The following is an 11590-nucleotide window of genomic DNA, read 5'->3' on the forward strand; positions in this document are numbered from 1 at the left end:
CCGGGGGGGGCCCCCCCCCCCCCCCCCCAAAGCCCTTCCCGTCCTCAGCCCTGAGGGGAGGAAAAGGGCGGGAAGCGGCGGGCGCGCGCGGGGATGGAGGCGGAGGGGGGGGGCCGTTAGCGCCCCCTCGCGCCCGCGGCGGCCGTTTGTGAGGGGCGGCGGGAGGATGGCGGGGGGCGGCGGGCGGACCCGCTGCCCCCCCGGCGCCCTCCTGGGCATGGCGGCCGTGCTGGCGGCGGTGGGATGGGGTGCGAGGGGTGGGGGTGCCGGGGAAGCGGGCAGGGTGCGGCTCGGGGCTCTGCTCTGTGTGTGTCTGTGCGTTGGGGGGGGTCACCGTAGAACCTTCCCTCAGAGCGGGCGATGAAGCCCCTTTAGAGGGGACGGGGTGGGGTCCAGCGACGCCACATCGGTGGGTCCCGCTGTGCTGTGGAGTGAACAGGTGTCCCCGTAGAACCTTCCCTCAAAGGGGCTTCATCGCCTACTGTGAGAAGGGACAAGGAGATGGAGCCCCTTTAGAGGGGACGGACACCCCACTGCCCCCAGAGCCAACCCTGGGACACAGCAATCAGGCAGGGCCGTCCCAATGTGCCCACGGCCTGAAAAACAAAACCAACAACAAACCAAACAACAAATTTCAACAATTTTCACCCCTCCTGGGGGCTCTCATCGCAGGAACCCTCGTGCCCGACACCTGTCTGGTGTTTCCCAAAAGGCAAAGACTTATAGAATCCTGAAGCCTCAGCATCTTCCATGGTCGCCCTGTGACCATCCTGTGTTTCCTCAGGGTCACCCTGAGGAGCCTTCACCTTATAGTCAGGTTTTATAACTATTTTAGTGGCTTTTCGTAAAGGGGAAGGCTCAGCTGGTCAAGAACCTGGTACAGCCAGGTCTGCAAGCTGGGCACTAAAACAACAAAAAAATGGCAAGTCAAAACCACAAGCTCCTGTTTGTTGCTAAGAAAAAAGTATAGGGGAAAAGGAAAAGTAAGACAAAAGAGACAAAATCCCTGCCAGGGTGAAAGAAATTATTAGCAATCAGACATTTAGATTGACATCTCATATTCCAATTCCTTTTCCCTACAGTGAGAGCGGAACCGAAGGAAGATCAACTTTCTATTGACTTAATTGGAAAGAATGAAGTTTATGGTGACACCAAGCATGAAGGTAAACTCGTCTTTTTTCATATACCTATTTAGTTTTTACTGGAATTTGGAGTTTTAATCACAGGGATCATTACGTAGCGTCAGTGGAAGTGACACAACCTCATATGCACAGTAACAAGGGGATGGGGATGGAAATATATTTGTCCCACAGAGCTGCTAGAAGCATAGGTGAAAATTTAACATCTAAATGAAAATTTAGCATCTAAATTAGCATATTTCTCAAAAATTTCGTGCTTTTTGTGCCCCTGGACCACAGTTTGTGTGTGGGACATAAGTGACTCCTCTGCACAGTCAGCACCAGCCACACTGTGGACAGTTCCAGGATATTAATTAAGAACAAATGGAGATTAAAGATTAATCTTGCGCTTTTCAAGTCCAAACGGGGAAAATAAGCTTTAAAGACATTTTTTAAATCAGTGTTTTGGTGATTTTGTTCAATATCAGCATTTCACACCATTTACCTGGTTCTGTATTGCAGTGAACGTGTACGTTAAGGTGTTCACAAACAGCCCGTTTCTGGTCTGTATGGATTTGGCCCTTTCCCAAGAAAAAATAATAGATCCCAGGTACTTGTGGATTGGTCCAGATGGAAGACATTTAGAAGGTCAGTCCCTTTGTTCAGACTAAAAAAAAAAAAAAAAATAAAAAAAATCATGTATTATCCTTGTTTCTATTCACACCACCCTGCAACAGGAGGTGGGTCCAAGTACTCCCTTGGCCCTTTGCCAGATTTCTTTACACCTCTGACATTAAATTCTGTTTCTCTGCTCCCTCTAAAGATTATAAATGCTTGAGATTAAAAAAAACCCTTGCAGTAAATCCTAAAAGTCATAAATTTTAGATCACTTCAGGCTAACACGAATCGATGTCATTATGTACAAGAACAAGATCTCAGCTTCAAATGTTCTAAATGCATTGGAAAGTGAACTTTCCCAGTAATCTAATATTTCTGTTTTAGGGCAAAAATATGCAAATGTGACAGAGACAGGGAAGCTGATGGTGATGGGATTCAGGGAGTCGATGTCTGGCACCTACACTTGCACTCTGTCCCACAAAATCATTGAAACCACAACACAGGAAGAAACAGAAGTTGTTCAGGCCTATAAATTCATGGTTTATGGTAAGTTTCCTAAGTCAGCAGTAAGCACGTGGCCTTGTGCTGGTGGGTTTGTGAAGTGCATGTTTATTGTAAGGCTTGATTAAAAAAAACAAAACAAAACAAACAAAAAAAACCCCAAAATAATTAAATTTTATCCCAGAAGAGAAAATAAAATTTTTATACTTATGCCCACACACACCCTCTCACAGTTTTGGAAAAAGCTTAAAATTACTGCTACCAAGAATCCATGGAAATAAAATAGTCTCTACTCTTAATAAGAACAGAATTAACTACAAGATTTCCAGGGTTATCCAAGATCTGGAAAGGAAGCTCAGGTCTCCCATGGGAGAGATCACCAAACTGATGTGGAATCACCTCTCTGCCCCCCTGCTCGAGCTGCACTCCAGCCTCCTCCCACCACTTGTAACCACTGCTCACCAACATCACCTCCCCACCCTCGGCACAACAACCCAAAAACGCTGGAGAAACAACCGATCACACCCAGAGTTCACCCCCCAAACGTCTCCTCCCAGCCTACAGGGAAGCAGACCACGCCTACCAGGTGTTTGTTCGCTTCACCACCATGCACTGCCAGCTGAAGAACAACGGCCTGTTCTTCGAGACCTTGAAGAAGATCCTCAACGGCACCATCGCCCACCTGACCTGTCACATCACGGAGTCGTCCTACAAGTGCCACTCCATCAGGACACCAAAGCACGGCCTCCAGCACGAGCTCTTTGTTAATTTTCAAGGTGACCGATCTCGCCGCTTGTTTGGGAGGGATCCTTTGCTTTTATAAACAACCCGCGGGTACTACAAACAACATGTGAAAGGCAGCAGTCAGGAACACCTCTCAAAGTTATTTCCTCTCTGTTTTGTTTTGGGGTTTTTTTTTTGGAGTGCCTGTATTTTTTTCCGTTACCCACAGATGGAGCTAAAACGCAGTTTTTATGTTAAATTTGTAGGGTTGTACTTACAGACTTAGCAAGAAGGGCTATTTCCGAGGTGTGCAGCTGGAGAGGACTCTTGGAAGGAGACAGCCGTGCTTTTTTCACTAAAGTTATTCTAAAGTGGTCATATTTGGTTTTCATTATTTGACTTTTAGTAAGTCTGGGACAACTAGGAGTTAAAGCAAGAGCCTCACAGCTCCCTCTTGGCAATACAGAGGTGGTTTAAGTCAAGAAACTTTCATAAGAGGCTGGGGACCCAAAGATTTTAAGTTTACATAAAAATTCAGCCCTTTCTGGGCTTAGTTCCATTTTCTCATCTTAGCATATTCCCCCCACCACCAGTTTTGTATTTTTTGACCTCTGACTCTTCCTGGAACAAAGCAAGGAATTGGGTAGAAACCACCAGGACCTAATCTAGCTTTTCCCCTTTTTACATGTGTTTTTTTTCCCCTCCATCCACAGTTGATCCGTTTGCACCAGGATGGGAAGAAGTTTGCCACAAGCTTCCTTACGACTGTGAAGACGTGACGAACATGAGAGCCCAGCAGGTTCTGTGTCAGTCACCTCATGTCTTCTCTGCCTCTCTAACACCCACCTCTGCCTCAGCTCCTGCAGATGTGACTGGTAGTAACCCAGCTTCACCCAGGTTCCATGGGATTAGGATTATAAATGACAATTCATGGGTTTCAAACAACTCAGTTCAGAGAGGAAAATGGGTTTAAAAGTCAAATTGATACAAATTGTTAAAGAACCAGTTTTGAAAAAAAACACCTCATTATTTCCTTTGTATTTACTCCTGATAAAGAAGACAGACTCTATGATTTATAATATATTGAATATCCAGTTCTCTAAACTCAATCTTAAATTGCATTTCATTGACCAAATAATAAATTAAAAGTAAGTCTACCGTAGCCAACTGCTAAAATTGGTTCTCTCTGGCTTGTAAATATTAAATCCTGGGATCAGCTCACATCCTGGGTCTGATTCCAGGCCTCTGGAAGGCTCCCAGTTAAGGTGACAAGTCAGTGGGTGGGAATCAGGACTACAAAGCACTTACTGACATCTCTAAATCAACACCAAACAACGGGCTGTGTTCTTACTCTCCCAATGTTCCCGAATTTTAGGCAGCCGAGCGGATTGGGAAGTTTTTCCACCAGCTGAGGTACATTCTGGAGCACGAGGCTGAGGCTGTGCCTACAATCCAGTACGTGGAGAACAGCTTCTCCATGACTCCCATCGACAGCTGCCGGCCAGGTTTTGGGAAGAACCATCACACCCACCAGAACTGCGCCAGCTGCTGCGGTAAACACCAAACACTGCGGGGTAAAAATAGCTCCTCCACTGAAACAGAGCTCATTAGTGCTGGTCACAGAGCTCCGGGGAGGAGCTGGGAAATATTGGGGTCAAAAACAAGGATATTTCTGTTCATCCTTTGGGAAGACACTCACATTATAGATTCAGGATAACGATAGGGACAGGAAACGAGCTCACAGGTGTAACTGCATTTACCAGCAAAGGAGAAGCAGTGAAGTGGAGTTTTCCCCTCTCCAGGTCACTGGTGAGTGACTATCCTCAGGATCCAGAGCACATAAGAAACAATCTCCTTTAGGGAGTAGAAAACTCCCTGCTGTTTTCTAAAGCTCTTTTGCAGCACCTGCTGCAGGTTAAGTTGAGGGGGGATTTAGCCAGAGGCTCAGGGAGTTCACACAGGGCCTTAGGAAGGCTCATGGGGGTGTCTGACAGCCCCCCAAGGTGGGGGGGAGCTGCTGGAACCCCGACTGTGTTCTCTCCACAGTGGTTTGTGGTCCTGGAACTTACAGTCCCAACAACGAGGTGACGTGTCGGACCTGCGCGAGGCCTCGGGTCAGGATGTACGGAGCAAAATCCTGCCAGTGAACTGACAAGCTGGGAAACCAAAGAGCAGCTGTGAGAGAATCCTTGGTGTCGTGGTGTTCTTCTCATTTTAGCTGCCAGTTCTGGAATCCTCCATTCCTTTCAGGGAAAAAAAAAGAGCATCCTTTTTTCTGCACTCCTAGATTTTCTTATATTCTGGGACCCCTTAGACTGGAAAAATGCTGCATAAAGCACAGCGTTCATGCAAGGAAAAGCAATTAAACGGGGAAAGAGAGGAAGTTTGTCACGTGGCTTAGTGCAGAGGCTGTTTCCTGATGGTGACACCAGACACGCCACAGCTTTGTGCTGCTCAGAGAACACAAAGGAGCTACAAAGGATTCCGGGCGGGATGGCAGGTGGCTGTGGTGGAGTTATGTGCCAGGCTGGCAAAGGCCAAAATCTCCCTGAGCAGTTTCTAGCAGATATTAAGGGAAGTGTTTAATCTTTGAGATTTAAAAAGCATTAAGCTTCCTCTCATGTTTCTTTCTCTGTTTCTGAAATATTCCAGCCGGGACACCAGAGTGGAAAGGGAAACAGAGTCTCTGAGACAAGAGAGAGGGTGAGTAGCAAGTTACAAGAGGATTAAGGACCAGGTTATGGTAATCTCCTTGTCCACTGCTCCCCAGAAAGAAGAGGGAACATCCCAGATGGAAGCAGAGTCTGCAGAGCCTCCTCCACCTCCTCCTGCTGCAGCAAAGCCTTGGCAGGGCCCAGCTGGCCCCAGGTGCTGCAGGAGCAGATGATCCTCTCCCACCAGCTGTGAATTCCTGACGAGTTCACCGGATGACACAAATTGCCAGAGCACTGAGCTAATGGGAACATTTTCTTCCCAGCAAAGCCTCCCCCTGATCCTCTGTGGAAGGTCAGCGGCTGGATCTGCAGCCATCCATCACCCTGCGAGTAACGATGACCTGACCAACAGCAGGAGCTTCACAAGCAACTCCAGCTGCTCCCCAGCCTGAGCCTTGGAGCCCACTGGAGTGTCTGAGCCTCCCACGGTGGAGCTCCCAGAACTTGGGCTTTTAGAGCTCTTTTTTAAGCTGTTCCCTGTGGGATTTCCTACCTTCCAGACTCACTTTGTCAAGGGACACCAGAGAACTCTCACCTTCCACACACAGAGCCGTGGAAATCCATGCCCAGCTTCCCAGTACAGAGCCATTCCTTCTTTTTTTTTTTTTTTCCCCCCACACAAAGTAGGACTAAGTCAAGCAAAGGAAACACCTCCCACTCAACACCCCCAACTTCTTACGGCATCTCGAAATTCCTTGGTGGGTATTCATCCAAAAACGGCCCCGATTCAACCCAGTTTCACTTATCCACTGTGACAGGGACACAGCAGGAGACAGCACGGGCACAGACCCCGCTCCGAGCTTTTCACAGTCATTACTTATTAAATGCTGAGGAATAAAGTGAGCTGTTTTGAGCACTTCCACTGCCCTTGGGCTGATTATCCTCGCTGCCAACTGGCCACCGTGCCCGGCTCAGGCTGGCACAGATGAAGCAGCCACTGCTGCCCCAGACTCTTGGCCTATTTCCACATGGAGAAAATGCCCCACACATCAGTTATGAGGGGAAAAAGCAGCAAGTAGGTACCAAGAGCCAGGGAGAGTCACGGGCCCTGGCACAGGTTGCCCAGAGAAGCTGTGGCTGCCCCATCCCTGCAAGTGTCCAAGGCCAGGCTGGATGGGGCTTGGATAGTGGAAGATGTCCCTGTCCATGGCAGGGGGTGCGACTGGATGGGCTTTAAGGTCCCTTCCAACCCAAACCATTCCATGACTGGGTAGAAAAATAGGTCAAATGTTTCAGTATCACATTGCAGAGGAGTTTGTGCCAATAGTTCTGTGGAGGCTCATAAAAAAGTGACAGGAAGTGGCTTCCCTCTGACCTCCCCTGGATGAGATTCCCTTGCATCCAGCTGGAGCTCTGTGCCTGGAACAGCAGCTGGACATTTAATTGCTGACATCACCCCTCACACCTCATCCCCTTCCCTGTCACACCTCAGGATTTACAAATCACTGAGCAGCTCTCACCTCACCTTAACTGTTCCCATCCCTCTCGACCTCCCACAGCTACAACAGCTCACAAGGAGTTACGAGCTCCTTCCTCACTGTTTTAAATCCTCCTCAAATCCTCTTCTGCCCTGGGAGAATCACGGAAACCTGGGCTGTCCTTGATGCTCTTGGTGAGCTGGGGAAACCCCAGCGGGGTTCAGCTCTTTGAACCCCACCTTGAACCTGCCCCAACCCCACAGCTCCGACCTCCCTCTGTGCCAAGGGCCATCCCAACACCTCGGGAGTGCTGAGAAACCCTCACAAACAACAGATTTAGAACCTCAAACTTCCCGTCCCCTTCTCCACACAGACCTCCGGGATCTCAGCACGTACCGACAGCACACGAGAGCTTTGAAACATCCACAAATCACGAAAATAACAGGGATAATCTGCCAGCTGGAAGCTGCAGCCCATTGTTTTCCCATCAGAGCTGCCTGGAACAACCCACTTGAGAAACACTTCAGGAACATGTGTTCAAGGACTCACTGCAGAGCTGGAGTGGTGATGGGCCACGTCCTCGGGGTGACAGTGACAACTCTGCTCCAGTGGGAAGAGTGTCTTGTAACTCCCTGCAGCAGCTTGATTATCCCACAATCCAGGTTTCTGTCTAAACTTAAGCCAAGAGGAGTTGAGAGGCCACAGAGCTGCCCAGGACTCTAACAGGACACAGCTCGTGGCCCCTGTTCAGCAGGTTTTAAATAGGGGCTGTGGGGAGGAGCCAGCCCGGGTGCCCTGGGATTGGCACATCCCAGGAACTCACCACACCTGGGATGGGCGTGGTGCAGCCCTGGCTAATCCATCCCCCTGGGATTCCCCCAAGGACTCATCCAGGAGTCCCTCTGGTGGAAAATGGCTTGAAACAATCTGGGCTGAGAGTTGAGGGTGTCCCTTCTGTCCCCAAGAGCCCTGAGGTGACACTGCAGGTGCCACAGCCCCACATTGTTTCCACAGGAGGATGGGCACGAGCCCAGCCCATGGATGCTGCCAGCCCTGTGTATCTCGAGGCAGGAAAAATACCTGGAAAGATGACATTTCCCTCTGACAGGGAAAACTTTGAGGGTCCCAAAATATTATTAACCGGCCCAACTTTGCCTTAAAGGAGCAGCTGTTGGGAAATGATCCCTGGGCTCAGCAATGCCTGGCTTGGATGAGGGACGAGAGGGAAATCCTCGGGGAGTCCGGAGGGGAGCGTGCGAGTGGTTGAACCACCGAGCTCTGAACCACAGACACAGGAAGTGCTGCTGTGATTTTTAGCTCTGCTTCACTCTCCTACCCACTGAAATCAAATTTCCTCCTGCCCAAGCCCCGTGACCACATGTCCTGCCCAGCAGCCTCCCTGGGACCACCGGCACTGTGGGATTAAGGAGCGCTGTGCAAGCAGTGAACGGGGATGATTCATTATTGGCAGCAACGTGGCTGGAAATGGGTATTTCTGGAGGGAAAATAAAGAAATAAAGTCCCCGAGTGAAAGGCCGGTGATGAAGTGTAGCCCGGCTCTAATCCCAGTGTAATCACTGCCATCACTCCTAATTATTGATAAACATTTTTCTAATTGTGGAAATTAAACAATTAGACATCCTTCCTTCCCTCTTGGAAATCTAATCAGCCCAAAGTTCAGGATGCAGCCTGGAGCTGCCGCTGCAAAACACGCTGCACTCACAGGCTGGGAAAAACAGGGCTTCTCCCAAAACCCTTCTCCCAAAACCTTCTCCCAAAACCCTTCTCCTAAAATGCCCCCCAAAGTTCCCCCAGCCCTGGCCCTGTCATTGGGAGGACAGATCCGTGGCCAAGGTGTCAGATATCCGGGAGGCTTCCCAGGAGCATTGCTCTATCCCTGAATTCCCAGGGATTTCAGGGCCAGGCAGGCAAAGAGCCGTCCCCGCCAGGAGGATTCAGGTCGTAGCTCTTGCCCCAGTGACACATTTCCCTCCATCCTGGAGAGGAGAGCAGGGAACAGGCGGGCAGAGCTCCTTGGAAGTTAATAACGGAGATTTACCGGCGCAGGAACGCCGAGGAAGGAGGTCACGCTGCTAATGCTCCTGCTGCTGATCCCTGCGGATAAACCCGCATCAGGAAACGAATTACCCAGAGAGGGGGATTAAGGGGGATGATTCTAATTCCTCGCTGAAGGAGAGGTGTCTTTAACGCTGAGCCCCTCACAGCCACCGATGCCGAGCACTGGCTCCCGTTCCCGGCAGGATCTGACCCACAGGACCTTTCTGTTGGAAAGAGGGGATGAGAAAAATCCCTCCTTGGGATTTGAGCCTCCATCAGGCTGCAGCCCCCCCCCCCCCCCCACCCCAAGATCCCCCAACACCCGGGTTCAGCCACAGGCACCTGAAAATATCCCTCTAATCCCAGTTTTCAGTTCTTCCTCATTCCTCACCACACCTGATTAAATATCCAATCGTACTGACAGCCTAAATCCAACACAATTCCATCCATCCCAGATCAAGTTACTTTCCCAAAGCTTACTGCAGATTTTTATGAGGTTTCTTGCATATTTTATCCCCTGTACACCCACATGGACCAGCAGCTGTTCCACAGCCAGCCAGACTCCTGGAATGCATCTCCTTTCCCCCATGCTCGTTAGCGTGGGCTGTAACGAGCCCCATGGTTTCCATCCGAGTAATTCCACAGGCAGGATCTGGGAATTATCAGGCACCGGAGCAGGGCTGGCCCTGGAGCACTTGGTGTCATCCAGCCCCATGGGGGGACACCGGCAGCACTCCAGGAGGATGAGGTGGCAGCCGGGGCCACGTGTCCTGCGTGTCCCCCAACCCTTCCCAGCTGCTCCGAGAGCCGCGGGAGGAGGGTCCCCAGGGAGGGACCGGAGCAGGGGACAGGATCCATCTGCTCCAGAGCCCGGGGTCTGCGTCTAGAGACAGCGAGTGACAAACAGGGTTAATGTCCCGTGAGCGGGAGCTGTCACTCTGTGTTAGGGCCTGGCTTCCGCCTTCCACAGCGCAACATTCCAGCGTGGATCACACGGGGAGAGGCACCGGCAAACCGGGATGAGACCGGGACCAGAGAGGCCACTCTGGTGGGACTGTGGTGTCAGGAAGGGCCTTTCCCTCCTGGCTGTCATGCTCCTGCCCCTGGGCTCTGCTCCAGTGGGATGGGAGGGCAGGGAGCGGAGCAGGGCCATGAGAAACAACCCCATGGGGTCCTGGGTGACGCAGGGACCGACTGGCGCCGTGCCAGCGACCTGAGCCGAGCACGGGGCGTTCATTATTGAAGGCTGGGGCAGAGTTACCACGGGCACCAGGTGTCCTGTTTCTACCAGCACCAGCCCGGGAGGACATTGGCTGTCACGGGCACCTCCGTCCTCCCTGTGCAGCTTCACCAGGGCCCGGTGACCCACAGACACAAACACACAGCAGCACGCGCTGGCACCCGCTCCAAAGGAACAGACAATTTATTGTCGTAAAAAGTGAGAACGTAAAAGGTCCCTTAAACCAAACATGGATGGGTCAGGCGGTCCTGGTGGCCCCCACACCGCCCGGGGAGAGCAGCCCAGGGAGGTCCCCCCAGCCGCTCTTGTCTGCAGCCGGTTGTAGAGGGGGACAGAGCTGCCGTGGGGCTGCGGGGACGCCTGGATGGGAGCTGGGGCCGAGGCGTTTGTGTGTTGCAGAGCTCCTGGTCTGCGCTGGAATTAGGCACTTGTGGAAGGGTGCGGGCGCTGCTCCCGGCCGGCTCCATCCCACGGCTCCCCATGGCACTGGGAGGACGGGCAGGGGCCGGGGCCGGAGCCCTGCCTGTGCCAAAACGCGCTGCCCGCACCAGGGGCTGAGGCTGGGCCAGGTCTGACCCGGTACAGAGGAGGTTCAAGCAGCTTTGGTTGGTGCTCTTGGTGAATTAAGGCAATTTATCTTCAGTTGGTTTAAAATAAGGCCAAAACCAGCAAAAACCAGCTCTCCCAGGGGCCAGACACATGGGTGGAAAAGTCTGGGTCTGCTCTGGCTTTGCTCTGAGTCGCCACTTGGACCCTGCACACCTAAAGGTGGGCACTGACCCCCTCCTGTGCCAGCCCCGTGCCCAGCCTTGCCTCCACCACTGCCACAGGGAACCTGCAACCCAATACTGGGAGTGCCCAGAAGGGACTCTGGAGCATTTTTAGGGGAGATTCAGGCTCCTGACAGTGGTGCGGGAGTGGGGAGAGGGCGGAGGAGCCGCAGCAGCTCCTTCCATCCCACTTCCCATCACAGTGACTGGTCGGCAGCTTGTGAGGTGGGAGCTCCCCTCCGGCAGCCAAGGGGAGCAGGGGGTGAGGGTGCTGCAAACACCCACCCACGTGGTCCCTGGGGAGCACCGAGGGGAAACTCGCTCCCCCCAACATCCCAGCAGGGCTGTACCTACTGCCTGGACCCCTCAGTTCCCCTCCATCAGCACCCACACCCCTTGGTGGCCCCAGAGGGCTCTGCCCTAGGGAGCT

At 51.9% G+C, this 11590-nt stretch overlaps 1 protein-coding gene across 1 annotated transcript; it reads left to right on the plus strand.

Moving 5' to 3' along the window:
• The first annotated feature begins 121 nt into the window (after positions 1-121).
• On the plus strand, positions 122-6533 carry ZPBP2 (zona pellucida binding protein 2). The gene is made up of 9 exons (XM_027702411.1): positions 122-248; positions 1083-1163; positions 1641-1766; positions 2121-2282; positions 2795-3013; positions 3674-3759; positions 4336-4513; positions 5007-5137; positions 5613-6533. Exons 1-8 carry the CDS (start codon positions 167-169, stop codon positions 5105-5107), a joined length of 1035 nt encoding a protein of 344 aa, XP_027558212.1. The 5' UTR covers positions 122-166; the 3' UTR covers positions 5108-5137; positions 5613-6533.
• Positions 6534-11590: the final 5057 nt, after the last annotated feature.

The sequence above is a fragment of the Neopelma chrysocephalum genome, unplaced genomic scaffold (assembly GCF_003984885.1).
Source record: "Neopelma chrysocephalum unplaced genomic scaffold, ASM398488v2 Primary Assembly neopelma1_184, whole genome shotgun sequence".
In the NCBI taxonomy this organism is placed as follows: domain Eukaryota; kingdom Metazoa; phylum Chordata; class Aves; order Passeriformes; family Pipridae; genus Neopelma; species Neopelma chrysocephalum.

Coding starts and splice junctions, on each gene's coding strand:
- ZPBP2 (XM_027702411.1), top strand. CDS start 167: ATGGCGGGGGGCGGCGGGCGGACCCGCTGCCCCCCCGGCGCCCTCCTG. Junction 249..1,082: donor GCTGGCGGCGGTGGGATGGG/GTGCGAGGGGTG, acceptor TTTTCCCTACAG/TGAGAGCGGAACCGAAGGAA. Junction 4,514..5,006: donor GAACTGCGCCAGCTGCTGCG/GTAAACACCAAA, acceptor TTCTCTCCACAG/TGGTTTGTGGTCCTGGAACT.